The sequence below is a fragment of the Alternaria arborescens genome (assembly GCF_004154835.1).
Source record: "Alternaria arborescens strain FERA 675 chromosome Unknown contig_11, whole genome shotgun sequence".
Classification (NCBI taxonomy): Eukaryota; Fungi; Ascomycota; class Dothideomycetes; order Pleosporales; family Pleosporaceae; genus Alternaria; species Alternaria arborescens.
This window is the reverse complement of record NW_021167866.1, coordinates 601,625-628,484: the sequence shown is the minus strand read 5'-3', so window position 1 is coordinate 628,484 and position 26,860 is coordinate 601,625. Positions and strand designations below refer to the sequence as shown.

General features: G+C 52.2%; 7 protein-coding genes across 7 annotated transcripts; 2 read left to right on the top strand and 5 right to left on the bottom strand.

The window, feature by feature from the left end:
- Positions 1 to 384: 384 nt before the first annotated feature.
- AA0111_g5659 (hypothetical protein) lies at positions 385 to 2,933 on the bottom strand (the record flags this gene model as incomplete). The annotated part of the gene is made up of 10 exons (XM_028651795.1): positions 385 to 691; positions 747 to 850; positions 916 to 1,314; positions 1,366 to 1,710; positions 1,757 to 1,805; positions 1,869 to 2,097; positions 2,143 to 2,163; positions 2,228 to 2,649; positions 2,716 to 2,820; positions 2,902 to 2,933. The coding sequence occupies 10 exons, from the start codon at positions 2,931 to 2,933 to the stop codon at positions 385 to 387; spliced, it is 2,013 nt and encodes a 670-aa protein (XP_028506658.1).
- Positions 2,934 to 4,501: 1,568 nt separating this feature from the next.
- Positions 4,502 to 6,036, bottom strand: AA0111_g5658 (hypothetical protein; the record flags this gene model as incomplete). Its single annotated transcript, XM_028651794.1, has 4 exons — positions 4,502 to 4,828; positions 4,886 to 5,168; positions 5,236 to 5,784; positions 5,837 to 6,036. The coding sequence occupies 4 exons, from the start codon at positions 6,034 to 6,036 to the stop codon at positions 4,502 to 4,504; spliced, it is 1,359 nt and encodes a 452-aa protein (XP_028506657.1).
- A 744-nt stretch (positions 6,037 to 6,780) lies between these two features.
- AA0111_g5657 (Uracil catabolism protein 4) lies at positions 6,781 to 8,426 on the bottom strand (the record flags this gene model as incomplete). Its single annotated transcript, XM_028651793.1, has 4 exons — positions 6,781 to 6,864; positions 6,920 to 7,509; positions 7,555 to 8,044; positions 8,112 to 8,426. The coding sequence occupies 4 exons, from the start codon at positions 8,424 to 8,426 to the stop codon at positions 6,781 to 6,783; spliced, it is 1,479 nt and encodes a 492-aa protein (XP_028506656.1).
- Positions 8,427 to 10,619: 2,193 nt separating this feature from the next.
- On the top strand, positions 10,620 to 13,586 carry AA0111_g5656 (hypothetical protein; the record flags this gene model as incomplete). The annotated part of the gene is made up of 2 exons (XM_028651792.1): positions 10,620 to 13,391; positions 13,485 to 13,586. 2 exons carry the CDS (start codon positions 10,620 to 10,622, stop codon positions 13,584 to 13,586), a joined length of 2,874 nt encoding a protein of 957 aa, XP_028506655.1.
- Positions 13,587 to 17,108: 3,522 nt separating this feature from the next.
- Positions 17,109 to 19,994, bottom strand: AA0111_g5655 (hypothetical protein; the record flags this gene model as incomplete). The annotated part of the gene is made up of 2 exons (XM_028651791.1): positions 17,109 to 18,957; positions 19,099 to 19,994. The coding sequence occupies 2 exons, from the start codon at positions 19,992 to 19,994 to the stop codon at positions 17,109 to 17,111; spliced, it is 2,745 nt and encodes a 914-aa protein (XP_028506654.1).
- Positions 19,995 to 22,145: 2,151 nt separating this feature from the next.
- AA0111_g5654 (hypothetical protein) lies at positions 22,146 to 23,035 on the top strand (the record flags this gene model as incomplete). The annotated part of the gene is made up of 2 exons (XM_028651790.1): positions 22,146 to 22,486; positions 22,546 to 23,035. The coding sequence occupies 2 exons, from the start codon at positions 22,146 to 22,148 to the stop codon at positions 23,033 to 23,035; spliced, it is 831 nt and encodes a 276-aa protein (XP_028506653.1).
- A 623-nt stretch (positions 23,036 to 23,658) lies between these two features.
- On the bottom strand, positions 23,659 to 24,366 carry AA0111_g5653 (hypothetical protein; the record flags this gene model as incomplete). The annotated part of the gene is made up of 2 exons (XM_028651789.1): positions 23,659 to 24,119; positions 24,171 to 24,366. The coding sequence occupies 2 exons, from the start codon at positions 24,364 to 24,366 to the stop codon at positions 23,659 to 23,661; spliced, it is 657 nt and encodes a 218-aa protein (XP_028506652.1).
- Positions 24,367 to 26,860: the final 2,494 nt, after the last annotated feature.

The following is a 26,860-nucleotide window of genomic DNA, read 5'->3' as shown; positions in this document are numbered from 1 at the left end:
TTGGCTGGTGGCTAGCTCCCTGCATGTCGAGGCAAGCTGCCGAGGCAGTCGCTGTTAGGGCAGCCCTTGACGTTTGCCGTCGCATCCCGGATAGCCGTTTGCATGCTTCTCAAGTGCATGTGAAAGTCACAGCAGATGGCACTAGTATCCAGGCGCGCTTGAGCAGCGCGTTTTTGTGGGGCTGCATGACGATTGGCGTGTTTTCAGTAGTGGGGATACCGACGACACGCTCCACTTCACTCCTTTGTGTATTGTTGTATCAGGGACAAACTACAACGCTGACCACAACCAGCACGAGGGTATCAAACTAACGAACGACAAGATCTGATGCCACCACGACCGCCAGCCTACGAAAGCCCTCACTACCTTCTAAGCAACAGCCACCTACACCTGCTTCTCGCCGCGAGGCGACGCCTTGACATAGGCATCTGGCTTAGCCAGACCCTTCTTGCGAAGAATGTACGTATTCCAAGCGTAGCTCATCTGCGCCGTCACGCTCACAGGGGGTCGTCGATCGCCAAATTTATACAGCTGAGGCTTGGAGAGACCCTTTTGCCGGAGGACGTACGTCTTGAACCACCAAGGTAGATTCTGACCGGCCTGGTATTTCATGTGCGTACGCGTGGGAACACCAAAGACATAGTCGAGCTCTTCGAGTGTTCGTTGTTTAGTCTCAGGTAACCACAAGAAGCTGGTCGTCTGTCAGATGTACTCTGTTTTGCAAAATGGGTTGGATATCGACTCACATCATGATGAGAGCGACAACGTTCATACCGGCGTAGAAGCCGAATACTCCCTGAGGCTTCATAACTTTGAGCATACGAGGAAGTGTAAGCGACAGGACCGCTGCCTAGATTTTGGTGTACCAAATCAGTATGGGTCCTACCATGCAGTTCGTAAATCCTCGTTACGTACCCAGAAGTTGTTCGTAGCCACAGCCCACGACATTCCCACTTCACGATGGGAGAGCGGGAATACCTCGGCTGAGTATGTGAAAGGTACTGGTCCCATTCCAGGAGAGTAGAAGGCACCAAAGAGATACACGAAGAAGGCGATCAAGCCCAGATGCGCGTCACTATCCTTGGGGATGTAGTAGCACATCCCAGCTACGAGAAGCGTCCAGAACATATTCGGAAATGTGAACAGGAGCAGTCCGCGGCGACCGAAAGTATCGATTGTCCAGACAGCAGGCCACGCGAAAGTGAAGTTGACAAGACCGAAGCCAAACGACGCAATGAGAGCTTCCTTGTTCGTGGCTCCTCCCTCCGCGAAGATTGTTGAGCTGTAGAATGCGATGATGTTGATACCGCACATCTATCTTTGTCAGCTACCATCTCTGGTATAAGCTCTTCTCCACTTGCTTACCTGCTGCCCTATCATAACAATACCAGAAGCTTGCGTCGCTCGACGAACGCGCGGAATAGTGAACAACTCTACGAAGCGTGTGAAGAAATTTGATTTGGGGTTAATCCCAGCTTCACGGATCAAGACCTCTTCCTGCTCCAACAAGCAGTGGGTGTAGTAGAGGTCACGTGCAGCTTGTAGAGGAGTATTCCGTAGTCGGAGGAAGGAGCGATACGCTTTGGCGTATTTGCGCTTTTTCATGAGCCACCGAGGACTTTCGGGTACGAACCAGATGCCAATGCAGAGAGGTACAGCAGGAATAAAAGCAGATCCAAACTGCAGACGCCAGGAAATTGCCCCAGTATTCTATATTCCATCAGTAACCGCAACACGTAGACTCACAATTACTCACCATAACAACTAGATTAGCGACCGTCCCTAGGAAGATTCCGAAGGCTGTCCTGTTGTGCGTGTGCGAAGTCAGTGTATGTCTCACATGCAGTTGGTACAGGGACATTTCTCACCATATCTGCCACGACATGACGAGTCCACCACGTACACTAGCTGGTACGTTTTCCGCCGAGAAAACAGGCACAGTAACTTCCTTGAGTCCCATACCGACTCCAAGGAGTACGCGACACACAGCAAGCTGACCCCACGTCTGGCTCAGACCCATACCGAAGGGTGCCAAAAGTGAGAAGATGGCAGCGATGAAGATGGTACCACGCCTGCCGCAGAGTTCGTTCACCGGATCTACATACATCAGCAAGAGAAGGTAGAAATGCGACGGCAACTTACCAGAGATCCAGGCACAGAAAACTGCAGGAGTGAAAATGCAAAGTCAGTGTATGCCAAACAAGCATGTCAAAATTCCTATACATACCAGCGATAGCTATATAAGGACAAGCATTTACGAACCCAATAATCCATCCATTCTTCTCACACGTTCCCGCCGCCTCACACGCAGGGCCAGAATCTGGGATGCCCAAGGCCTGACCAAAAGTCAAATTAGCCCCATTAGATCCCGTTTGGTCCCAGCCCTGGATAGCAGCTGCGATGGAGTTGAGGATGATGGTAAAGTAGAGTGTCCGCGGTAACTTGAATCGATGCGTAATCTCCTCACGGACAGCCGTACGGTCTGCTTCGTCTAGTTCTTCGAGTTCCTCGAAGAGGGCGGGCGACTGCGCAAGAAGGGCGCCTTTGACAAGGAGCGGTTCGACATTAGTCAATTGGTGTTCTGTGGCGAAGTCGTGGACGTTGGCTAGAAGTTGCTCGCGCGAAATGTCAACGAGTGGGTTTTTGATTCTGGACTTGTCAGTATAGGGTGTTCAGATGAATAGCGATCAGGCAGTTCGTTATGGTAACACTTACTCTCCCTCGAAATTAGCAGTGAGACGAGCGACGCTCTCTTTACGCTTCTGCTCATCATCGAAGATGGAGGCTTTGCGCTCGTGGTGCTCATCCACCACCGCTGGTCTGAAACAAACATTGTCAGTACATTTCGAATTGTACATTACGTCCTATCTCATTGCACTACAAGACATGATGGTAGCTTACTCGATCTTGATCTCCTTGTCAGGCTCCGACATGGCCAAGACAGGAAACTAGACGTGTACAATAGAGCTTGATGTCTAAGCCTGGGTTACCCAAGGCTAGGCGAAGATCACTTCACAAGCCTCTAGCAAGAGACAGGAATATGGATGAAGAGGTTGAAAACAACTCTAGCAAGAACCTCAAGCGACATCGCATGCTTATATTCCCATGTTGCCAGGGCTTGCCTCCATCGATTCCAAGAGCTGGAGTTTCCCCGTCTTGGGTTGATGCCAATACCATTGCTCATCCATGCAGCTCATACCATTCATACACAAAACCGCTCAAGACGATCACGCGGTACATGGTAGCCAGCCAATAGCGCTATGAAGCGGTAGACCAGGGTCAATAATCACCGCATCAAGGCTCAATGTTGGGTGACTTCGGTGGCTGCAGCATGGTAAGACCTCTTTCTTGGGTGGTGGCTTGGCCTAGCTTTGACCATTGTTTCACGCCTTGGATTTCTTGAGGTGGTGAAGCCAGCGATGCGAGGCTGATGCCGATGTTGCGATCCGTGAGGAATCCGGATAAAATAATCAGGCGCATCTTCGGCGCTTGTTCAAGCCAACTGTCGTTGTTGAGCATCGTGGCCTCTAGACCAGCTAGCGTAGTAGTGATAACAACAATAATAGAATTTGTAGATTTCGATACCTCTCAGGCCGGAGAAAAGGCGAAGCACCACAGGCACAGTCGCAGCATGCCTTGTACACACCTACACACCATCTCTTTCGCAAACAAGCCATATATTACGTGTCTGGCTTGGCTTTTCTCAGCAGATCGTTCTTGGTATAACGGCCAAGCTGCGCATCACGCTCCAGCTGGAGCGATAAGAAGGATCTGACATGACGGGATGGTGCAATGCAACACAACACTCATGGCATATGCATGCACGTCGAGCAGATTCCGAAAGCCTGGTAGATGAGCGATCAGCCCACCCAGCAAATGCTTTTGACCGGTGCGTACTGCGGCCGTGTTCTATCGCATGTGAAATTCTGTACTAGTACAACATACGGTCTCTTTTCTGGCGCCGATGATTCCAAAGTTTAATCAAGAAAGCGAAGCCGTCTTAACATCTCCACTTCGTCGAAGGCTTTGCGTGATCAAGACGAGACGAAGAGGAGGTTGTTTCCCCGCATTCTCGCTTGGCTCGACCCAATCCTTGCATGTGCGCCAACAGTTCTGCCTTGGAGTGCGTTCTTGTGTATTTCTTGGATCTGCGGCATGGGTTGTCAGCAAGGCAACAAAGATCGAGACTTGCGCGTGATCGCTCTAGTGAGCTAGTATAAATCGAGCTATCTAGTTGTTTGAGACGCCTGTGTAAGCGTTTCCAATGCAAAGCATCGTATACGGTGTGCCTATTATGATCATGTATATGACAGGGACCAGTGTGAGCTTTTTTTTGTTGACGAAGACACATGTGAATGGATGAAGCTCTTAAGAATTGGTATTTCAGCGCATCTTCGTAGCCGGTCGCGATGCGGGCTATATCTACTAGCACAATATCCCTAGTCAGAGTTTGTACTAGTTGGTTCAGCCTCAGCTTGTGCGCCCGTCCCAGCGTTGAGCTTCACGTCTCTGTAGGAAACGTTGCTGAATCACTATCGTGCGCCTGCTGAGGAGCGGGGCCGAGAGACGAACTTGCAGGCTGCATCTCCAATGATGAGTTACTGAGCCCAACCCCTGCTGTTACAGATTGCTCGTCCGACTGCGGAGTACCTGGCTCGGTCCTTTCTTTTGCAAGTGCTGAATCCATTCCCATGTTCCCCAACGGACCAGGACTGTGATAAGTCTGTAAGAATGTCTTCGCCTTGATGATCTGATCCAATGTTTCCTCATCGTGTCTCTCGTCTGCATCTTCCAAGCTTGGTGTAAAGCTGTCTTTCAGTTTTTTAACCTTGTCATTATCTTTCTTGTGCCCAGGCGTCGTCTAAATTCCGGAGGCATATCCTACCTCCTTCTGCTTCCCTTTATCTGTACTATCGCTTGTGTCAGCACTCCCGGCGAAGGCCTGCTGGATAGGAGGTCTTGGTTTCGCTGCGATATCGAGTTCGGCAAACTTGGGTCGCACCTGGAAGATGTTCACACGGGCAGCGTTGAATACTTGTTCGGAAGGTGGGATGGCGACTGCGAGATTTGTGTTTTCGGTCAGGCGTGTGATGAAGAACATGAAGCGACCGGTTTTGATTTGCATTTCTGCAAAGTTTGCGCTACCGGCGGGGATATTTGTGTGTTTTCTATGGGAGGCGGCTGGTTAGTCTGGGATTCTCACAGGTGAGATGAGTGTAGGGGATTTGTACGTACGCCATGCTCTGCTTGTGTGTCTTGAGGATGCTTGAAATGCGCTCGAAACGATCTGTGAAGGGATTTGATTCTTCGGTCTGTCTTGTGACATGGGCAACAGTGAGACATGTCGTCCGCTCATACAGAATGAGTTCTCTCGCATCGATGACCTCTGCCAGCTGTTCCAGCAGCGCCTCGATGGTGCCAGCGTTGGGGATCAGATAGTAGATGATCTTTGTCCAAGCCTTGTATAAGCTCTGATCCCAGATACTGGTCGCAAAGAACTCGACAGTGTCTTTGAAGCCTTCACTAGCCTCGCGGATGTACTCGGCGCGTTCGTCGAACATGGCTTGGCGAAGGCGGGCTTGCACAAGATCCATCTTGTGTATGAGGCAGAAGACCTTGGCGCCGGGACTGCACTCATGGAGGGCACGTATGATGTTGGAGTAAGAGACAACATCGGCTGCGAATTCGCGTGATTCGATGTCGAAGACGAAGATGAGGACAGCGACGGAGCCGAAGACGTGGTTCCTAGATTGGTTGAGATAGTTCTCGACGAAACCGTCTTGACTGCGAAAAGTTAGTTCGAGGCATCTTGTCGTCTCACGTATGGTGGGCTCACCCTCCACAGTCCCAGAGATTGAGCATCAGGTTTCCCATGAACTTGATATTGCTGTGCTCGACGTCGATTGTCGCGCCCAGCCTACGGACGTCTTTGGCGACATAGTTGCTAAACACGATGCTTCTCATCGACGACTTGCCAGCCCCGCTCTTGCCCATCAGCAGCACCTTGCGCTGTTTCTGCCGTTTGATCGAGTTCATCGCGATAGCCTTGACCGACAGTAGAGAGGAGCTACGTGAGAGCTGTGAAGAGGCGGGGTGTGCGCAAGTAGCCTGACGGTAGATTTCGAGTCGGTAGCGAAAGCGGAGTGGTAAACTGATAGTAATACCGAGCCGTCAGGTGGAATTTGGTGATGGGATGACGTACTGTAAACACCTGCTTCGGAGCTTTGGCTTTGGCGCGCGGTATTTGGGGCCCTGCACCAATCTTTGCTTGGCAGTGGGGCACTTCCGCGCTCCGCATTCCCATCACGCGCGAATGCGATTGCCATCCTTGCTTTTGGCTGTCTCGTAACGGGTACGCGCGTGTTAGTCTTTCACTCGTCATCGCCATCTACTTGGGAAACTGTCGTGGTTGGGAGGCACACACTCTCATTCAAAAGGCTTTGGTACATAGCTACATGGTCGAAGATTCCAAAAGTCATGGTAAGTGAGGAATTATTACAACATAGGAAATGGATAGCTTAGACTGCCAGCGCTTTGGAGATAAATAGGACATAAATGTGGCTAGTGCGACGAAGCAGAAGGTATAAACAAGAAGCCGTGCCACCAAATGCGACCGTCAAGATCGTGTATCATAAATCCCACCCACTTGGCCATAATTAGAAGGTACTGGTGCGGCATGGGCAAGGGCACCCTCGTGGGTATCGGATACGTGCTTCCGCTGCACGATGTCTGTATGTGAAGGAAGCGAAGGAAGTGCGGAATAACGAAGAAAGGGGTATCTTAGAAAACAGTGCCGTCCGAGAGGATCATGATTGGCGGCTCTTTAGTGTTGGGCCGCGACACTTCAGCAATCTCTCGACCTCCCTAGTGTTGCGAGTCAGTTTCATCCAGAAGAACATTTGAGTGGCGTCAAGCTTACCTTCCAACTACCAGCTTCGAGCATCTGCGCCAGGTTCAGCTTATCTGACCCGCTCAGACCCAGTAGGTTGTTTACGTCGACTAATAGATCGTCGAGTAGTCCGACTGTGACTGCGCGCCATTCGACTACTACATCGTCGTCGGCGGTAAACATTGGTACGACTTCCATGCTCGGTTGGCCTGTTGCCTGTGCATTGCGTTGGTATTGCGCGAGACCGCGTTTCTGATCCTCAGGCTTCAGTGTCAAGAGGCCGACGTCGATGAACAGTCCACCGTTTCTGTATTCTGGCAGCCCGGTAAGGAGTTCTGCGCCAGGGAAATGAACATGGAGGAGCTTGGTCATGGGGACCATTAGTGAGTAAGTCATCCATTGGGTTAGTTTGTGGAAAGGCACAATGTTTTCCCACGGATGGGTCGGGTGTGATGGCATGACTGAGCACGGCCATGCGTCGCCCATGGGTACACCGTCGATTTGAGTCCTTGTGGCTGGCCAGATGGGGGTCAAACTGTCCATGAGGGTATTCCAAAGAGTTGGGAGGGGTATGATGGGGACTGATGATGCTTGCGTGGTTGGGTGCGAGAGAAGGTAATCTGACCTTGTTAGCCAAAATCACGAGACTTGATGGCCATGCATACCGAGCATGTTTCCTGGTCGTGCTTCGAGGCCAAAAACTTGTTGGTTCTGGAGCGCTTCTGCGAGACGCAGCAGCAGGCCAGTGCGACCCTCGAGGCCATCGATTGGGTTTGTGGCGTTGACCTGCAGGCCACGCGCCACTGTTGCGACGTCGAGCTTCTTCAGCCCCGCACTGTCGACCTGGTAGGGTTCTTTGGGATCGCTGCTGAAAGCGCCGGCCTTGAACATCTCCAGACTGGCGACGGCGAGACCCTCGCTACGGCGGTAGATCTTGCCCGACTCCTTGCTCTTGTACTGCCACTTGGTGCCTGCACCTGCATCGAGGAGGACGGAGACGAGGAAGAGATCTATGAGGCGGCGAGTGCGCTCCTGGTTGTCGACGGTCGATGGCCATGTTGCCATGAGCTGATCGATGCGCGGGCGGCCACCAACATCAAAGTGCTGCCAGCGGCCGTGAGGCGGAATTGAGGCGTAGTCAGGCGCATAGTCGCGCTGCAGGCAGTGTTAGAGCGCGCTGTCGGCCAACATGGTATCCTTGCGCTCGCAGAATGAGGCTTACCTTAATTATGGATACGACAAAGCTAGCGACATCTCCAAACTTGCTCATGTCGACTGTGAAGTGCTTGAGCTGATTTTTCTTGGCCTTTTCGAGCACCAGCTTGGAGCGCTCGCGGACGGCGTAGATGCTGCGCAGGTAGCCGGCCGGGTCGAGAGTTGGATCTGGGGCCTTTGGCAGAGGGACGTCTGGGAAGCTGGTAGGCCGGGAGCCGTTTGGAGTGGGTCCAGGGGAGCGCAGGGAGCCATTGGAGCTGTTTGGCTGGCTGCCGTTGGGGGAAACCTGGGGCTTGGAGCCCTTGCGATTGAAGAGACGCATTGGAGGCAGCGGCGACAGAGGGCGAGGATTTCTGGCGAGAGGAGCCTTGGTGGTGAGGTTTGCTGGGAAGTAGGAAGGCACGTTCAAGTCGGGCGAGGTTGCTGGAGAATGCGGCGATCGTTCTGTCCAGAGGCCCGCGCTTGCTGGCAGTGCGGAACCGTTACCGGGAGATCCCTGGACAAATAATCCGGAAGCGACTGCGCTGGTGGAGCAAGAGAGTCGACACGTGCCGATGGAGAAACCTTGTGTAGACACTATGCGTAGTCACCACCCGCGCACTCATCAATTGCAAATCAGCTGCAGGAGGAATCGAGGACAAAGCTGCGAGAGACGCAGGAGCAAGTCCAGACGCGCCGCCTCCAGTTGTATACTACAGTCGTCTCCACCCTGGCAACCATAGTCTCGCCGACCGTCTGCCCCTTGCTCTTCCGCGTCAATGGGCGGCACGATAGACGACGCTAGTAGCGCAGCAATAAACCCTTGGAGCGTCGTCCTGTTCTGTTCCGTTCCTGAACAGCAATTCAGCTGGAGGCCCGACTGACGTATATCCTACCCACACCCGCGCCTTTCTCAACGCGCTCCCGACACCTGTCCACCCTGCAGGGTCCCGACTGCTCGTCGCGTCTGTTGATGCGAGGTCGCGGTCTCTTCCATTCAAGGCATAGCTGCTGCCTCTGTACCTGACCTATGAACCGTTCGCTCCAGCTGCGACCTCTGCGGCACGCACCACATCCCCCTTGTGGTTAGGCCCACAGTATTTCTACCAGGTATCGGTCTTGACCGTCTTCAGGCTAGCAGGCAGCGTGCATACACCAAATGCAACCTCATTACCAGTTATGCTATTCTCCCACGACGCCCTTCTCCGTCGTCTCTGCTGTCTGCAAGATCAGCATCGCTATTCACACTCGTCCAAACCTAGATTCTTGCACATAGCTTCTCCTGACATGGACCCTTTACTAATGCTATGCCCAAAGCCCACAGCCTGAGTCATCTACCTATCGCTTACGTCGGGGATTGGCGGGTGGTCAAGTCTGATACCGTGGCCGCGGGTTCGCGGCTCGGCAAATCCGCCATGTTGCCTGAGCGCCGAGAGTATCGACTGCCCTCCCGCCCAGGCACGAGCTGGCTGTTATCATCAGCCTAATAAGACACTTTGCACGCACAACCCGATAAAAATATTTTCCATTACTTCCAACCTTCTGCACAACTGCCGAAAACAGGCCCATTACTTCACACCCAGCGACACTAAGGGCTCGCGGCTTCGGTTACCGTGCCGCCTACGAGTAATGAATGAAGGCATCCCTTCGGCCCGAGTCAGATGTGACACCACGGATCCAATCCATCTTGATTCGATGCGGAAGAGAGAAAGCCTTGCAAAGCTTTGCGTTGACCCTCAGGGGGGTCGCGTAGTCGGGACAGTCCGCTCGCGCCAGGACGTGCTACTGCCACCATCTCCGCGGTCGCGGTTCGACAGAGCCCACTGACCGCATCTTAACCTGACAGCTGTGGATCCGGGCATGCGCTCTCTATTCATGCCTGTTGCCCGACTCCGCAATCACAATCCTTTACCGGTTGTTTACCTTCTGTTTACCCAGCAATCGATACGGAACGTTTGTCGGTTCGGAGGAACTGCTCGCACCAATGCGTTGCAAGGTACCGATGCAAGCATGGGGTCCAGGAACGCACATGGCTCCGAAGCCGAGCTGGAGTCTGTGCCTGCGGGAGCTGCAAAGATGGGGCTCTGTAGCACTTTATATGCGACATGTGTCGGCTCTACTTGCCTCTGTCACAATGAAGAGCCTTCTTTCCATGTTATGCAAAACATGTGAGGCTTTCGAGATTTGAACAATCTTATCGCACCGTATTCACGTATTTACGTATTCTAAGATTTCGGTGGCGTTGACTGCGGGTGCCATGTAGGTATGCTGTAGACTGACCAAACCACAATTTGGACGTCCGATGAAGTATGCCAAAGACACTTTTGAGACATGGCCTGGACCCTGCATGTGTGTCACGTGTTGTGGCTATGCCTGGCGGGTACCTGTGGCGCGAACCGAGCAAGCGCAAGCGCGACAGACACATGGTGAAGCGGTCAATACACCCAATACTGATGTTTGACAACCCAACTCGCAATAATGATATGATTTCTCCCGCACACTCTTTGACACGACGTACACAGCAAAAGCAAATACAATGGACGATCTAGCCGGCCTTGACTGGTCGCAGCCCGCCAAAAAGACAACGACCAACACCCCCGCGGCCTTTCCACCCTTCCGCCAGAGCCCCACGCCTCAACTGTCCGGTCGATCCACGCCCCTTTCCACGCTCTCTACGCAACCGTCTGGCACTGGAGCTGGCTCCGGTGGCACTCAGCAGTTCAAGCCGCCCTCGAAAGCAGCGACTCCCGCAAACGACAGCTTCGCTAGTCTCGTGTCTTCCAACAAGTCCAAAGCCCCGACAAGCAACCTCTCACTACAAGAGCGGCAGAAACAGATACAAGAGGAGAAGGCGCGACAGGAAGCGGAGAAGAGGAGGCAATGGGATACCACCTTTGGGGGTGCTGATTCAAGCCATTTGGACACGTTAGGAAGTGGGAAGAGCACACCAGAGCCGGCAGCATTTGGCGCCCCGCGTCCGTCGAACAATCCCTTCACCAACCATGGCCTGTCCAAGACCATCAACAAGCCTTTCGCAGGCCTGGACACCACTTCGAGGCGGCCTGAGGTATCTTCTCCCAGCGAGGCTGATCTCCTTGCAGCATTCAACTCGGCAGCTCCCGTAGACAGCTCAAGCCACTTTCCCAAACCAAACCACGGCAGTGGCAGAAGCACGCCTGCTTACAGCGCGAATGTCTCTCGGGGCAACACACCCCTACCACAGCCTACTCCTGGTAACAATGCGCTTCTGGACGACGATGATGACATGTTCGGTCTCAAGCAGATGGCGCAAAAGTCGACTTCGCCTGCGCCGCCGCCAACCAATGACGCTGATGATGATATACTAGGCTTGTTAGGAAAGCCTGTCTCCGAGTTTCAGCACAAAGAAGCGCTACAGCCAGCCGCCGCAGAGGAGTCTTCACAAGCACGCCGACGGGCTTCACCTGGGCCCGAAAACGCACATGACAAAGCTGTTGCTGAGCTAGTAGATATGGGATTCCCAGCCGAAAGGTCAGTGATTGCACTAGCGACTACTGAGTCTGGACTGGACGTACAAGCTGCTGTGGGATGGCTGCTCAATCAGGCACATGCAGAGGCGAAACAGAAAACACATTCACAGAGTCAAGATAGGTCCCGCCGTGAGCCAGATGAGTTCGACGAGCGTCCGAGGCGAGGAAACAGTAGGCCCAATGGACGCGAATCTTCAAGAGAACCGCGGGCGAGTAGCTCTAGGCCTGCGTGGATGCAAGACGATGAAGCACGGAGTCGATCTGGTCAACGTAGGCAAGAAGGTCAAGAGAAAGACGTAACTCAAATGGCTTCAGAGATTGGCAACAATCTTTTTAAATCAGCGAATTCACTATGGAAAACGGGCCGCAAACAAGTACAGAAAGCCATGGCAGACTTTCAGCAAGAGGGCGATCCTAATATGCCAAAGTGGATGAGAGATGCCCAGGCTGCGGAAGCTGCTCCTCGCTCAGGTCGACAACAGAAGGCTGATCAATCGGCTACAGACGAGGCCATGATGCTGGAGGCTGGTGGACGACCCACTAAGCCTTCTCGGACGAGCGAGATGCGTCAGCAAGCCGAACCGCTACCTGTACGCCAAAGAAGAGAGCAGGAAACTGGGCGAAACGATCACCCAGATCGCATGTCGTCTCAGTCTCCATCACAGCGGCAGCCACCATCAAGTTTGGATAAACGACCAGCGATGCGACTGACCCGCCAGGAGGTTGAAGAACAGAGCTCCCAGGCGTACGTTAGTCCTGCTCGCCGGAAGAAGACCACTCCACAACCGCAGCCAGAAGTAGATCTCTTCTCTCCAGAACCTACGCCCCCAAAGCAGGCTTCACGCCAACTGACACCAGCAAAATCTAACAACCCGTTTCTCCAAGCAACTTCAGCACCAAAGGCTCGAAGTCCAGCGCCTACACCGATTGCATCCAGACCGAAAGCACCACCGCGACAGATCCCTCCTGTCTCGTCTTCAGCTCTCAGTTCGTCGTCAGCTGACCGGCAAAGAGGTTCAGAGGCATTCAAGCGTGGAGACTACTCCGCTGCACACGCTGCCTATTCTTCTGCACTGAGTCCACTTCCAAAAACACACCCTGTCACGATAGTCGTACTCTGCAATCGCGCAGTCACTAACATCAAAGTTGGCGACCCGAAAGCAGCAATTGCTGATGCCGATGCAGCCTTGGCTATAATCGGCATATCGAGAGGAGAAGGCGAGAAAATCGCTACAGGTGGAATGGAGGGCGAAAAAGACATGAAGGAATTTTACGGCAAAGCCCTAATGCGAAAAGCAGAAGCACTAGAGAACATGGAGAAGTGGGCAGATGCACACGGTGTATGGAAAGAGGCTGTTCAAAATGGTGTAGGCGGTGCCATCGCCATCTCTGGGCGAAACCGCTGCGAGAAAGCCGCAAATGGCGGCAACAACAATGCGCCAGCAGCCACCAAACGCCCACCTCCAGCCCGTAAGCCCGCTGCTCCTAGACCCTCCGCCATGTCAGACCTAGGTGGTGGTCCGGCCATCGACTCCGAGGCCGTCAAGCGCATGAAAGCCGCCAACGCTGCCGCTGAACGTGCAGACGACGAGAAGTTCGCCCTGACCGATCAAGTCGACGCCAAGCTCATCGCTTGGAAGGGCACCAAGTCCGACAACCTACGTGCTTTACTGGGTAGTTTGGATAAAGTGCTTTGGGAGGATGCTGGATGGAAGAAGGTCAACATGGGCGATCTGGTCATGCCGAATAAGGTCAAGATTATCTATATGAAGGCTATTGCCAAGGTTCATCCTGACAAGGTATGTCCTCTAACTTCTCCTTTCTCACTTTTCTACCATCGTACTTGAAGAGGTTTTACAAACGGGCAGAATGCTAACCACTTTCCACTACAGATATCTCAAACAGCGACTACTGAGCAGAAGATGATTAGTGCAGCTGTCTTTGCCACATTAAACGAGGCGTGGGATAAGTTCAAGACAGATAACAATCTATAGTCTGGCTGTCCTCTATGGCCAACAATTATAACTTTCCATTTTGAACTTGCTTATGATACCACTTGCTACCTGTGAACATGGCAGCAATGAGGCACATTTTGCCATACTAAACACTTGGTCTGTTCCTTTCCTCTGTCGATTCCTCTCTCATTTGTTGAGTTCTTTTCTTCATCTTTTCTTTTTCGATTCGTATGCACCCTGTCGCCCTCGATCTTTGTTCATACTGTAAAGCTGTGGTGTGAAATGCTCATAGCTAGTTAGCTAGCTTATTCGCTTTGACAAAACAATGCATTCTCCTTTCAAGTAGTGGCGTACCTGTCTCGCGCCAATCATGTTGTATATTAGCGGTGATGCTGATTTAACTTGACCATTACTACCATAAGTACTGGGGGGACATTAGGACATGGGTGGGTTGCTCCTTTTGAATTGTTGCGTTTCCAAATGATTGATATGGACTTTGGTGTGCTTGGGCCTTCTCAGCGACTTTCCTTACAAACCTGTTCTAAACCTAGCACCAAAGATTAAACTTACCATCTCACCTAAGCTAGAACATTCTTCTACAATATTCCTTGACTCTTGTTAGCAACGAAAAGCTAGGAAGGGATATAGCATGCTCTCTTGTGACAAGGGATGCTAGGCAAGAGACTTCCTATCCTCTCTTGAGATACTCCTTTACTTTCGGGTGGATATAGCAAAACCCAAGCAGAGTTCCGGGAGATTTGCAGCCAAGGAAGTTGACCTTGTAATTCTAAAACACCAAAGATCCGCCGAGAAGGCCTATCTACGGACTTACTACGTGCTGTAGTCAGTTTATTCATTCCGATAAGCGAAAATGACTTATGTTGTGTTGCGGTAGCTCGCAAACACACTCATGTTTACACGTCTAGGAATGGATTTCCACCAGCTGGGTTCAGCTATCAGAAATCTTGCTTCTATTTGGCTTCTTTTCTGACTTCGAGTTGGAATCAACCTGGTATGCATGTTAGTGTCATGCCTGGTCTGGGACCGTGAGTTTGGGTATAGCCACTTTGTTGTGGTATAAGGCGTAACTTCTCTACTACGACATGGTATCTGCTCAGGCATCGACTTCGGCAACTACACCCCGAATGGCCTAGCACTGCCATCCAATCGCTCTCAACTCCTACAGGATACATCATCTCTCACTACTACGCTCAAGAGTGTGCCGAGGCTACGCATTTCGGCATTCAACAAGAAGATCGCTTTCCCTTTATAGGCAGCAGCCTCATCCCTGGACATCGTATGATTCCTTTACTGGGTGCTTACTTAGACTTTCGAGAGCTTACAAGCCGCTGCTTTAAAAATGATATTCGGGGATCCTGCCCGTCATCCAATCGCCCTGTACTCCTCCAACATTGCCTGTCCCCACTGTCCCCACTTGAAAGACGGTAGTTGCAGTTCTAAGTGAACAGCCTCGGCTCGTCTCGGTCATCAGAAGTGTGTTGTTTAAATTTTCTAATCTCCGAGAAGCGCTTCATAGCACAGATGTTCGAATATAGCATTCAAGCACGGTGCCCAATCGCTATCGCGCCGTACCGTTGATTACTAACGTTGTATGCAAATAGCAGGAAGAACTTAGTGCTAATACACCCCTCGGAATGGGGAGGAAGACGAGAAAATAGGGCGATGCTTCTCGCAAACGCCATTATGGTGAGGTGATTCTTGTCCGTGTTCTGTCCTTGCTCTAGCTATGACTTCTAGCCTGGAGCGGAAGGTGCGCACGTGCAAAATAGCCAACATTGCCCAGGTGAACCTTATGCAGTAGGAGGTATTTCGGGGGCAGAAGTTCACGATGCTTGGAAAATCATGAGCCGGAACGGCATAGAACGTACAGAAGTCGGACCGGACATTTGAAAATCTACCGTGCCGTAAGCTTGGCTGACAAATTTCGGAAGCTGAGGTTCGGGGTACTTGGTAGGTAGGCTTGCGTTTTGCTTGGTAGTCGTAGAATAAGGGTGTCAAGCTAGGATGAAAGTTTGGGACGTCAAGTTAGGTTACCTGGTCAGTGGTCAAACTCATGGTGGCTGGCCAGGTAGATTATGTCATGCCGCAATGATCCAGGTCGCTCGAAAAATAAACTTTCGCTCTATTTCGACTCCGGTGTTTTGTTTCTCCTATTCGGACAAAGAGGAGACGATGAGCTTAATTGCTTGTTCGCGCGCATGCGCTGGCAGGTGCCGACAGTCTAAAGCGGGAGTTGGTACGCCAAATCTTTAGCTACGGGCTATCAGCCGGAGGGTCGCGTTTGCGCCTGTGAACAGCGCACCGGTACTTGTCCGTGCCATCGGTAGTCGTGGACTTTTGCTAGCTACGCGTCCTTTAGCGGGGGCGCACTACTACTGCTTATTACTCCTTCCCACCCAAATCCCCGGCGACTCACAGTAAACGTCGTATAGGCAGTAATGTGATCACACGGCATGCATCGCGGCTTCAGTGCCACAAACCTGGGCAGTGCACATCGGTACCAATGATGATCGGTAGTTGAACGCGTGTGATGTCGTCATGATTGCCTCCTTGCTGTATACCACTCAACCAGTCAATTATCGACCATCGATCCGCGGAGGTTTTGCACCTGAGCGATCTCGTCTGCTCTTGTTGGTTGTTGATGTGGACCGAAGGCGTCCCCGTAGTGGTGTGAACCATAGATTGAACAGAGCTGAGAGGAGAGCACGATAAGCGTCGAGTTACGGGTCACACACACCTGATCTTTAGGCGGTTTTCCAGACAACGTGGCTTGGAAACTCCCGCGTCCCCGCATGACTCAACCTAGTCTTGCTGCTTGCTTATTGCGGTCACGGCGTAAATGTAGCACCCGAGGTGCAAGGTACGGGTACTTCTTAGTGGAGAACGCGAACGTGCTGTGTGAGGGTGTACTGCAGCAAAGCTCGATCATGTTGTCTCACGATAAGCGTGACATGGTTTCTCGGACCTGCGGGGATGGGCAATCTGTGTGTTTTTGTTATATGCTTGTGAAACTCGCTATTCATTATCTGTACATGATTTGGTATATGGTAATAGTACAAAGCTGCTCCATGATATAATGCTCGAGAATCGAAGTGCTAAAATGAGAAAACTGATATCGCGTATTCCAATTGTAGACCGAGGTCGCTGCCAATGCCCAAACTTCGGGTAGAACTTTTGGAAATAGTACTAGTACAAAGTGATAGCGGTTCTACAACTTTTAGCCATGGCGGAGCTGTAGGATGGCATGCGGATATCATCCATGCCTCAACGTGTGCCAGGAACGTGGTAACCCACTAGATAGCTCTCCTATCCCCACGGATCCATGTTTCTGTTAATGCGGACTCGTGCTTGTGCTAGGCACGTCGACCAGGTGAGGCGGTTTTGGAGATCGGGCCGAGGTTTATGCAACGTGTAACGCTATGTCAGAGCCTCAGATCCAAGACAAACACGAACAGTGCATGCACACTCGATGCTATTGAACAAGAGAGGTATTATCCGCGGTTCTATTCGTCGCATAGCGATCTTATGCGGGGCAAGCAGTTACTGACCCGTAAGCTGACCAACAACTCCGAAAAGCAATTGATCTTCAGTCTTGTACAGCGCATCATCGTTTCCGAATACCGTCTCTAGACTGTTGCTGATCCTCCAGAATTTCCCGTAATTTCCGTTTCTTATGCCTTGGCCTTCTTGTGCGGCAATTTCCGTCAGCTGTTTGATGCGATTCGAGATCATCTTCTGCTGCGCCTTTGCAGACGCCCAAAAGCCCGTCAATTCGTCGATGCACGTCAGTGTCGTATTGAGTGTCTCGATGAAGGTCGGCAGTGACGAAACGAGCCCCGCAGACGTCAATACATCAACCGAAAGCATGAGCACGTATCCAGGGAAAGGTGTCGAGAAAGAGAATTCTGGTACGACGGTGGGTGGAGGACGTCGGTGGCGGTTGACGGGAGCTTGTGAAAGCATCATCGATAGGAAGTTAGACGCCATACGTATTGACCGCTCCAAATTTCGGCGTATTTTGTCCACTGGCAGTACGTTAACTCTCACCTGACGATTGAGTCGGATGATTGTAGCGTAATACAAAGCGTGCATCGACAAAAATGTGCCCGCATATCCATCAGTAAAGCCTTTGTTCAGGTTCTGCGGGGTGTAATGAAGGTTCTCTGGCAACATATCATGCCAGGCGTTCAGCTTTTCGTTCATCTTTGTATAGAAGATGTCATAGTGTTGTTCGTAGGCACTGTCCGGGCGGCGCGCAGCACGACTCGTAAATGTGAGCACGTCACCCCATAGTGCCGATATTAGGCATAGGTATGCCGTATTCCCTAGAACAGAATGGGGTATAGCGCTTGCGCTCAGAAGTTCCTCGTCGAAGAATGGTGCATCGCACGGGGTTGATGCGTCGTACATGCTATCCAGGCATGGAAGTTTAACGAAGGCATCCTCCAGGTTGATCACAAAGGGAGTCCCTCCAAAGAAACCATTGTATCGCTGTTGTTGCAACATGTCAACGGATGTTGGAGTGTCCACAATATCGTGACTTACATCCATCAGGAATCCGGACCAGAAAGTGCGGCGGCAGCATTCTGCGTAGGTTTGACGATCAAATCCATAGTCCAGATCGGCGTTGCTATCGGCCAGCTCTTTAATACCTTCTTCAGAGTTCAATTTCAGTGCAACAAGCGCTCGCAAACCAGCACCGCAATAGTCCCACGCCTCCTGTGATTTGCCTCGAGCGAAGTTGTAGAGCGCAAGCATCAGTCGAGTCTGACACAACTGCAGACTGAATTTGCCGAACCGTTTTTCTGCTGCGTATGAAGCGACAGCAGTAAACTTTTTCCCTAAAGCTCCCCTGTCCTCACCAGCCGAGAAGAGAGAGCCCATCGCAAGGACGGAATATAGGAGCATCAAATGGTCCTGACTCTTATCGCGATTGTTCTCTACCCATGCGAGGAAAGGTCGACGAGGAAACATGGCGTACGTTGCGCTACCGGCGTGAAGGAAATAAAGGTCCAATAGACGCATGGTAAGTCCGGGGTCTGTTTCAAAAGGATCCTGTTCCCATTGGAGGGCAAGGTAGTCAGAATAAGAGCCGCGTACAGGGTCACCCGAGCCCTGGTCGTTTGCGGAGCCACTCCAATCCGAATCGTATGACTGCACCGACATGTCTCTTGGATCTGTAGCAGTGTTGGGACGGAATTTTCGAGATCTGAAAGGGGTTCCGGCGTTCCACGTGTCGACCTTTCTTGATGAGTCTCGCAGCTCTCCAGGAGCTTTGTTTCTGTCTGAGGTTGCCGCAGGACTTAGGACTTCGGACGACGGATTCTTAAATAGCGGAGCGGAATTCGACGGTGAGGTCTCGCCGGATGCATTGCTTTGGTTGAGTCCACTACCAGTCGTTAGTATTTGTCATTGTATCATACAAGTATAGCCTTGTCTGGTCCAAAGCATAACGGACCAATTAAGTTAATGCACTCCATGTTCTCAAATGAGAAAAGAAAGAAAGTCTCAAACAGCGAGGTTCACTTACCCTCTGCACACCCTTTGCGACTTGGAGCATTGGTGACACTTTGGATATCCGGGCTCGCATTTGATCTTCTTCTCTCGACAGGTCAGGCAAGCTTGCGCAAGTCGCTTTCGAGGTTTACCGGCCTTTGTGATACCCCATGAAGGATTGACCGCTTCGCCGTCTATTATAGCCCGGCAATAGGTGCCATCCTCGTAGACGTAGCACGGGCCTTCGCCTGGTATATCACGTTGTCCAACACAACGCGAAGATCGTACTGGAGCGCGCGAAGAACCTTCCAGTCGTCTCATTCTGACAGGTCTATTCGGATCAAACCCTAGTTCTTGCTGACTAGAGTGGGCTGTCATCGTTCCCGTCGCATCAGACATGAGCGATACTTGCCGATGCCCATTGCCTACTAGGTCATGCTGTGAAGGATGGGCGAAACTTTCACGCCGTTGGAGATCTACCCGACTGACGCCAAACCCCGAGCCTGGCGTCGACGACGAGGTAGATGGTGTAGCGTTTGTACCTGACAGAGGTTGACGATGGTGGTAGGGCGTTTGAGAAGCGATAGCATTATGCTCGGGGTGGCCATGGAAGTAACCATCATATTCATGCCGTCTCTTCAACGTCGGACTAGAAGACCCATAACGCCCAGAATGGTTGTAGAGTGCCGGAGCGCCACCCGCCCTCAATGATGGATCCGATGACTTTTTGTCGAGTAGCTCTGGTTCCAAGAGCGTGCGAAGACTGGGTAGTTGTTGCGCATTGTTATGGCTTCCACTGGAATCTCTAGGACGGATGTGCTGGCTAGGGGCGATGATTTCTGGCCGAGACGATGAAGCATGGTGTGGCGGGTAAGGGCTGTAGGAGGGCGGAGGTCCTGAATGTGAGGGTATGCTGGGTGGGCGACTCATATTGAGAAGCATAGCAGGTAAGATGCGGTTTGATGTTCGGCGCTTGGAGTGGGATGATTTCCACGGTACACCCCGTTGACCGACCACATGAGGGTATATAGAACAGCAGGAGCTATTGATTGCCTAGGACGCTCAAGAGATCCAGGCACTGCTCAAGACTTGACACTGGTGCAGCCACGGCATCAGCTAATGGTCAACTTAACAGGTACATAAAGGTACGTGAGGAAGTCAGGAAGGTGGCCGACAAACAGAAGCGTCTGGCCTGGACTGGGATGTCCGCTGCGAGCTATTGCAGTCTAGAAAGTAGACCAAAGAAACAACAGTCCGTGCAGGGCTGACGTCTGGCGACTGAGCAACACTGTTCCGGCTCCTTATGAACCGCAACCGAAGCACAAAGCAACAGTGCATGTAAGAGCGTATGTAGGGGCGACACGGGAAGAACTTACAGATGCAGGGATTATGATATGCGCCGCGGACGCACCTTTTGGGCGCAATTGACACTGAGCACGCAGCGAGCACTGCTTCGATTGCTTGAACGTAAGGCAAAGGATAATAGCAATAAGTATAATAATGCCCGGATAGCAGGAGTGAGGGTGGGCGGACGACAGCGGGACCCCGTGCTCAGCCAGTCAAGAGCTTACCAGGAGGCCCTTGTAAGAACAGGCTTCAAGGAGGAGCGACCGCGGCCTCCAAGTAGGTCAGCGATTATTCCAGTGGCGTGCAGTGACGGACCGCCAGGGACATGGTCGTGGAGCCTTTGCTGTTTGAGACCCGAAGATGCTGGGACCAGCCAGGGTATGGAGCAAGCCAGCCGGAATATTGGCTGCAGATATCGAGTCAACAGCCTTCAGCGGGCTAGATAGCGTGCTGCGTCAGATGCAGACTGATGCACGTTACTGCAGTCGTGGATGGCGCGTGGGCAATGTGAGCCCCAGATCGTACCAACTGGCAGCTGGCCAACCGCAGCTAATCCGCTAATGACCTGTGCAGATCATGCAGCGTGAGCTCGGAATGCAGCGAACATGTCCTTGCTATTTTGCCGCGAAACTCTGGGACCTGGCGTTAGGTTCTGGAGCGGTTCCGTCCAATAAGCTTCAGTTAGATTGAGGCCAAGGACTGGAAACAGCTAAAACGTGCAGCCACCATAAACGACGCCTCTCGCTGCAGGAGAAAAGAGGGCAAATAAGCCGCCGTCAACAATGCGAACAAGAAGACAGGTGTCCCGGCGGCCGGCCCTATATCGCCAACGAGAAGCCTTTTGTCCCCGCTCAACATTGGAAAGGTTGATGCCAAATGCTGACACGGGCGATGCCGTTGTCGTCAGCCAAAAAGACGCCGAAAAAAGCCTGACTAAAAGCGGCACCAGAATCCGATCGGAACGAGCTCACAGCAGCCGTTGAGCGGGCGATTGAGCCCATCTCGATCCTCTTACGTCCCGGATCCCCTAACGCCTCTGGCCTTGCTTGCATGAAGCCAGCTTGGCCCGCGCCGAACGGCTCTAAGCCTAGCGGTCGGTTTCTTTGATTGCACTCCCGAGTCCATGCGCATCTTCGGGCGTCCTAAGACTCCATATAATAAGTGCTTTCTCCGGATGCCGTAGTGGCTTGACACGAGATGGCCTCGTCGCGTCTTTCGGTGCAGTAATTGAGCATGTGTACGCAAAGTGCTTGCTGTGCAATCGAGGTTGCCCTAACGATGGTCCAGGATCGGCTGTGGCCTCCCGCTGTCGGTGATGACGCCCACAATATCTTCGTACCTCCCGTATTGATTATGAGACAAAGGACCGAGGGATCAGGCGAGCAGCCGGGAACTGACAAGGACCAAGGCGCAGGCACAAGCGGATCGCCGTTGAGCTGGACCGAAGCGAAGCGGCTTGCGAGTCAGTGTAAATGATGGGGTATCAATGGTATCGGGAATGAACGCCAAGGTCACGTATACGCTAAGAGCTGCTTACGCAGCTAGCGTCGCGCCAAGCCAGGCCTGAACTTCTCTGTGAAGGTGCGACCGAGTCGACTGTCACCACCACCACAACAACAACACCACCGTTGTCAGCCTTTGCCGAAACCCCTTTGGCAACCACGTGCATGCTGCGAATCTCTGACCCAGGCGCATCTTTCCTAACATACATAAGTGCACAGAAAATCCTGCGACATGGCTACTGAGGTTCGCGACAAAGATCTGGCGCGCAACCCGTCACCCGCTGCCACTGCGCAGCAAGGCGACCGCCGCCCCAACACACCGGAAGCCGCAGAGGTCAAGCCCACCAACCGGGAAGCCAGCTACGGCTCGAGCTCGTCTGCTCCGCTGCCTTACGACGGTGGCGCGCCTCCCCTGCCCGACGAGCCCGTCCCAGACGCAGAGGATGACGGCTGGGAGGCTAGGTGGGACAACAACGCTGGCGCATGGTACTACTTCAACCACAAGACCGGCATCTCGCAGTGGGAGAATCCGCGTGTCCCGACCGCTTCTGCCCAGAGCTATGGCTACGACAGGTTTGCTAACTATCATCTTCATTTTATGTCTTTCTCAGCCTAATACGTGCATCTCACAGACACCCTTATCACGGTGCCGCCGCTGCTATGACATCAAGCTCTGGCGCTCCGGGCACCAGTTCTCCTCCAAAGCGCAAGTGGGGTGGTTACAACCCAAAGATTCATGGTAGCTTTGACCCCAATGCGGACTATGCAAAGGAGGCAGAGAAGGAGGAAGAGGACGCCCAACAGGCCGTCTCTGCTGCAGCTTTCGCCGCTCGTAACGCGCACGGTTCTAGTCATGACTACACAACAACTGCTCAGTTCAACCGCTTCAACGGCAAGCAGCAACAAACTGGTCAAGGCCCGGAGATGCACAACGACGAGAATAAGAGCCGTCGCCAAATGAATGCTTTCTTCGACGTTGATGCTGCAGCCAACAGCCATGACGGACGTAGTCTCAAGGCAGAGCGTCGCGCACAGCCTCTCAGCAAAAAGCAGCTTAAGGAGTTTAACGAGAAGCGCAAGGCTGCGAAAGAAGCGAAGCGCAGAGCCTGGTTACGCGACTGATTGTGTGGGCGGTAAGAAGAAGAAAAGACAGTGAAGGTTCAAAACGACCACTAATGCAGGCTAGATTTGGGCCATATCCTTGGAATTGACGACTGCTCGTCTGTTAAGTGAAGGTAGGATCTCATGCTTGTCTTGGTGCTTATGGATGCGACATTGTAGCATGAAGGGACTACACGTCTTAGCTCTTCGTTCAGCGCCGCGGCACATACTACACATGTTATGCCTGGCCATGATTATCGCTCATCATGTACTCGAGCGGATGATCAACTATGACAGCTGGTCCACTTCTTGACTAGTCTGGATGTATGCGGTGTTACCAGCGGGAGCAAGCTTCTCTTGCTCGTAGCCACGGCTGGAAGCTAGAAAACACTTTGTACTCTTCAGTGCATAGCCCGTAGATACAATGGCATTCCTGTTGCCTTGTTCACCACCCAGATACCGGTCCCATGTGCGCCATGTCAATCTTTCGGCGCTTTGCCTTTGCAATGCACGCTATCTTGTGCAAACCCCACCACATGGTTTTGTGTTTGCCGTGAACCCAACGTCATCAGGGGCAGATTCGGTTCCTTGCAGCTGCAGGCCGTCAGCAATATATGTATATTGCGGCCAACAGTCGAGGTGCTTCAGCCACCCTTGGACGCAAGATCCTGGGTACCTAGGTCCGCCATCTGCTTCTGGACATCTTCGACCGTTGATGCAGTTGTAGTCCCTTGCGCCGATGCACTGTTGCCTTGGGCATGCTCCGCCTCTGCGTCTGCATCATCCATGTTCTCGTCGGTGTTCTCTCCAGCTTCCGCTTCCGCTTCGCCAGTCTGTCCAATTCCTTTCTCCAGTTCCTCCACGGCTCCAAGGAGCCAATCTACGACTTCATTCTTGTCGTTGATCTCCGCTTCATAGACCGCATCGTGGCCCGCTCGGTTGATGATCGTGACATCGGCACCGGCGTGAATGAGAAGTTTTACGCTTTCGAGATGACCATTCAACGCGGCCCAGTGGAGGGGTGTGTTGCCTGCTTCATTGACCGCGTTGAGGAATGTGGGTTCAGGCTTCTCAGCGCCGGTCGAGAACAGCAGCTTGATGACGTCTATGCCAGAAATTAGACATGCTTCGCGTCATGAGTATCTGGAGAAGTTACCGTTGTGTCCATTAGCAGCAGCATAATGCAGCGCGCTATTCTTCGAATATGGGTCGATAGCCGCAGTGTAGAGTTCGGTCTTTGATCGCTTCGTTTGTGTGGACAATTCGGAGATGTACGAATCGAGCTCAGCTGCTTCGTTCGCTCGCGCCAAGTACAGGACCTCGTCTACAACGTCTTCGTCTAGTCCTGCCATTTTTGCTTGTCGGCTTGCGCTTCGGGTGTCTCAGTGATTCTCTGTAAATATTTTCTGACAGGTCTGCCCAATGAAGGAAGCGGGGGCGGGGTCCAAAGCACTAGCCCCCATCAGTCGTAGCTCCTGAGTGAGATTTCCAGGGCTGCAATCCATCGTTCATCGCCGATGCTGCACCTGTCCCCTAATCACTTTACATATGCAAGTACACACGCTTCCTGGCTGTGCGCTATACTCAATCAAGGGGTTTTACCTCCTTATCTTCCTCCCACCAGCATAAAATCAATTCGATACAGCACCCTTACCGCAGATCCTGCATTGTTAATGAGCAAGTATAGCAATCAATCTATGGAAGCGCTAGAAGGCCAACACGCATGCACGAACTATGACGTGCAGCTTCTGCTCTAGTTTCTCTAACGACCATCGGCACCTTCCGAATTCCAGATTCAAATATACCCCTTGCTCGCCTGTGCATTTGACAGTTTCTCTTCCACATCAGCTTCGACGGCCTAACACAACATCTAAGCACAACGACGAGCTCGAACCACCTGACTTGTGTCCCTGGAACCTTATTCGACCGTTGTCTTTTCGACACCTAAAATGGTGTTCGTGAAGTTCTGCGAAGGATCTCGCATGCATTCAAATGTAGGATATAAATTGGAAAAAGAATTAAGCTAGCTTACGGAGCGTGCTGCCTACATGCCAGGACTCCACCGTGTCTGAGTTCACAAATTGTGTTCTCTTATGAATACATTTGACGGTTCGGACGTGTGGCTGTGTTACATCGGGAAGGAAGCCTCTCCGCCAACTTGGAATTACCCGGTTGCCGTTCTGTCCTGAAGCGGCAAACTGGGCCCATATGAGCCTACTCTGGCTATTCTGCTTTGTTGAGAAGCAAGACCAACAATGGTGGACCTAGAACACGCAATCGATGTTTGTACTACACTTCTCTCGTAAGGTGTCGCATTCGTTTACGGGAGGGAGCGTCTACTCAAATGCCGAACTACGTCATGCACGCATAGCGTTCGCCTTCACCTGCCATTTCGCACTCGGTTCAACGAATTCAGACGGGGTGACTGCTTGATGGTGTTCCCACTCAAACCTTCATCCTTCCGCTAACCCCTGCCAGAGGATAGATTGCGCAAGGACCTTGATCCATGAACCTGGTCTACCCGTGAAGATCCAAGATCACAACGGGCTTAGGCAAGCAAGTACCTCGGAGCCAGCACTTCGCGTCTTACCGAGGCCGTTTCAGAGCTCAGGAAAGGATTCCCACCAATAGTCTTTCGGCGATATCGGTCCGATTCAAAACGTCTGATCAGAAATCATCAGATGCCAACCCGGCCTGAAAGAATTGCACCACTTTGGCGCTTCTATGATCAACGGTCGGACATGTGATAGAGAGCCTTCCCGCTGGGATCGACGCGGACCATGTATCTACTTAAATGAAACTGGTGTATTGTCCGTTCGGATCACAGCCGAACCCAGTCATGTAAGATTATTAAGGCCACTTTGGTTGGGCTCATGTTGATAGAAGTTTAACTTCAGGTACACTCCGCACTCCGCACCTGTCTCTCAATGCGCTCTTGTCCGCTCCGGTCTGTTGGCAATCATCAGGCAAATCGCTTACCGAAAGCAGACAGTGTCCGACTGCTTACCTTAGTGCACGATGTAGCCGTGGACCCCGAATGGCGACATGTTATCAAGGGAAACCATTCCGCGAGCTACACGTTTAGCAAGCAGGGAGAGCATAGATCTCCAAACATCGAGCCCCGTTCGCTTTCGTTGCCCCATACGGAGACTCTTGCGCGGTTACATATGAGCCGGAGTCGTTCCCACAAAATCATCTGCTTTCTAGCCAGGTGACAACAATGGAGATCATTCCAGAGTACCATACGCGACAGCAATCGACCGAGAATCTCAATAACGGCACGCTCAATCCGTCCACGTCGTTTTGCATGCCGCTTTAGTGTCATGTCACTGCCATTTGGCGTTTCACACGTTCTTAAAGTTTCTTTACTTTTTAGCCTTCCACGCCGCACACTAAGTTACCCCGCGGACGTGAAAGCCGTAGCGACGCCTGCGCTAAGGCTTGTGCAAGGGGGAGAGGCGGCATTTGCAAGCCACCACCTTGATAGTGATTACTGCGAATGGTCTGGCGCAGGCAATGTACCGATGCTCGACTGACGGAAGCCGCGTATTACCTTTCGGAGGTGTGGGTACCGCAACATTAGCTCTCGGCTCACATTACCCTGCTGCGCCGTGTGGCTGCATCAACACCAACACTTGTCGCCAGGCCGTTTGTCAAGAGAATGCGTGAAGCAACAGGATTTTGTCTCAGTTTTGAACCGGCAAAGTCTATTCTTGAGTGGCAATCCTCGGGTCAGCAGCGCATAAAGTCTTATGCAAGACATCGTGTCACACATCGGCAAAGCATGTTGTTTCTCCACTGAGGCTCGGTAAGCCCATAACGTCTACACATTTGTCGATCGGTGTG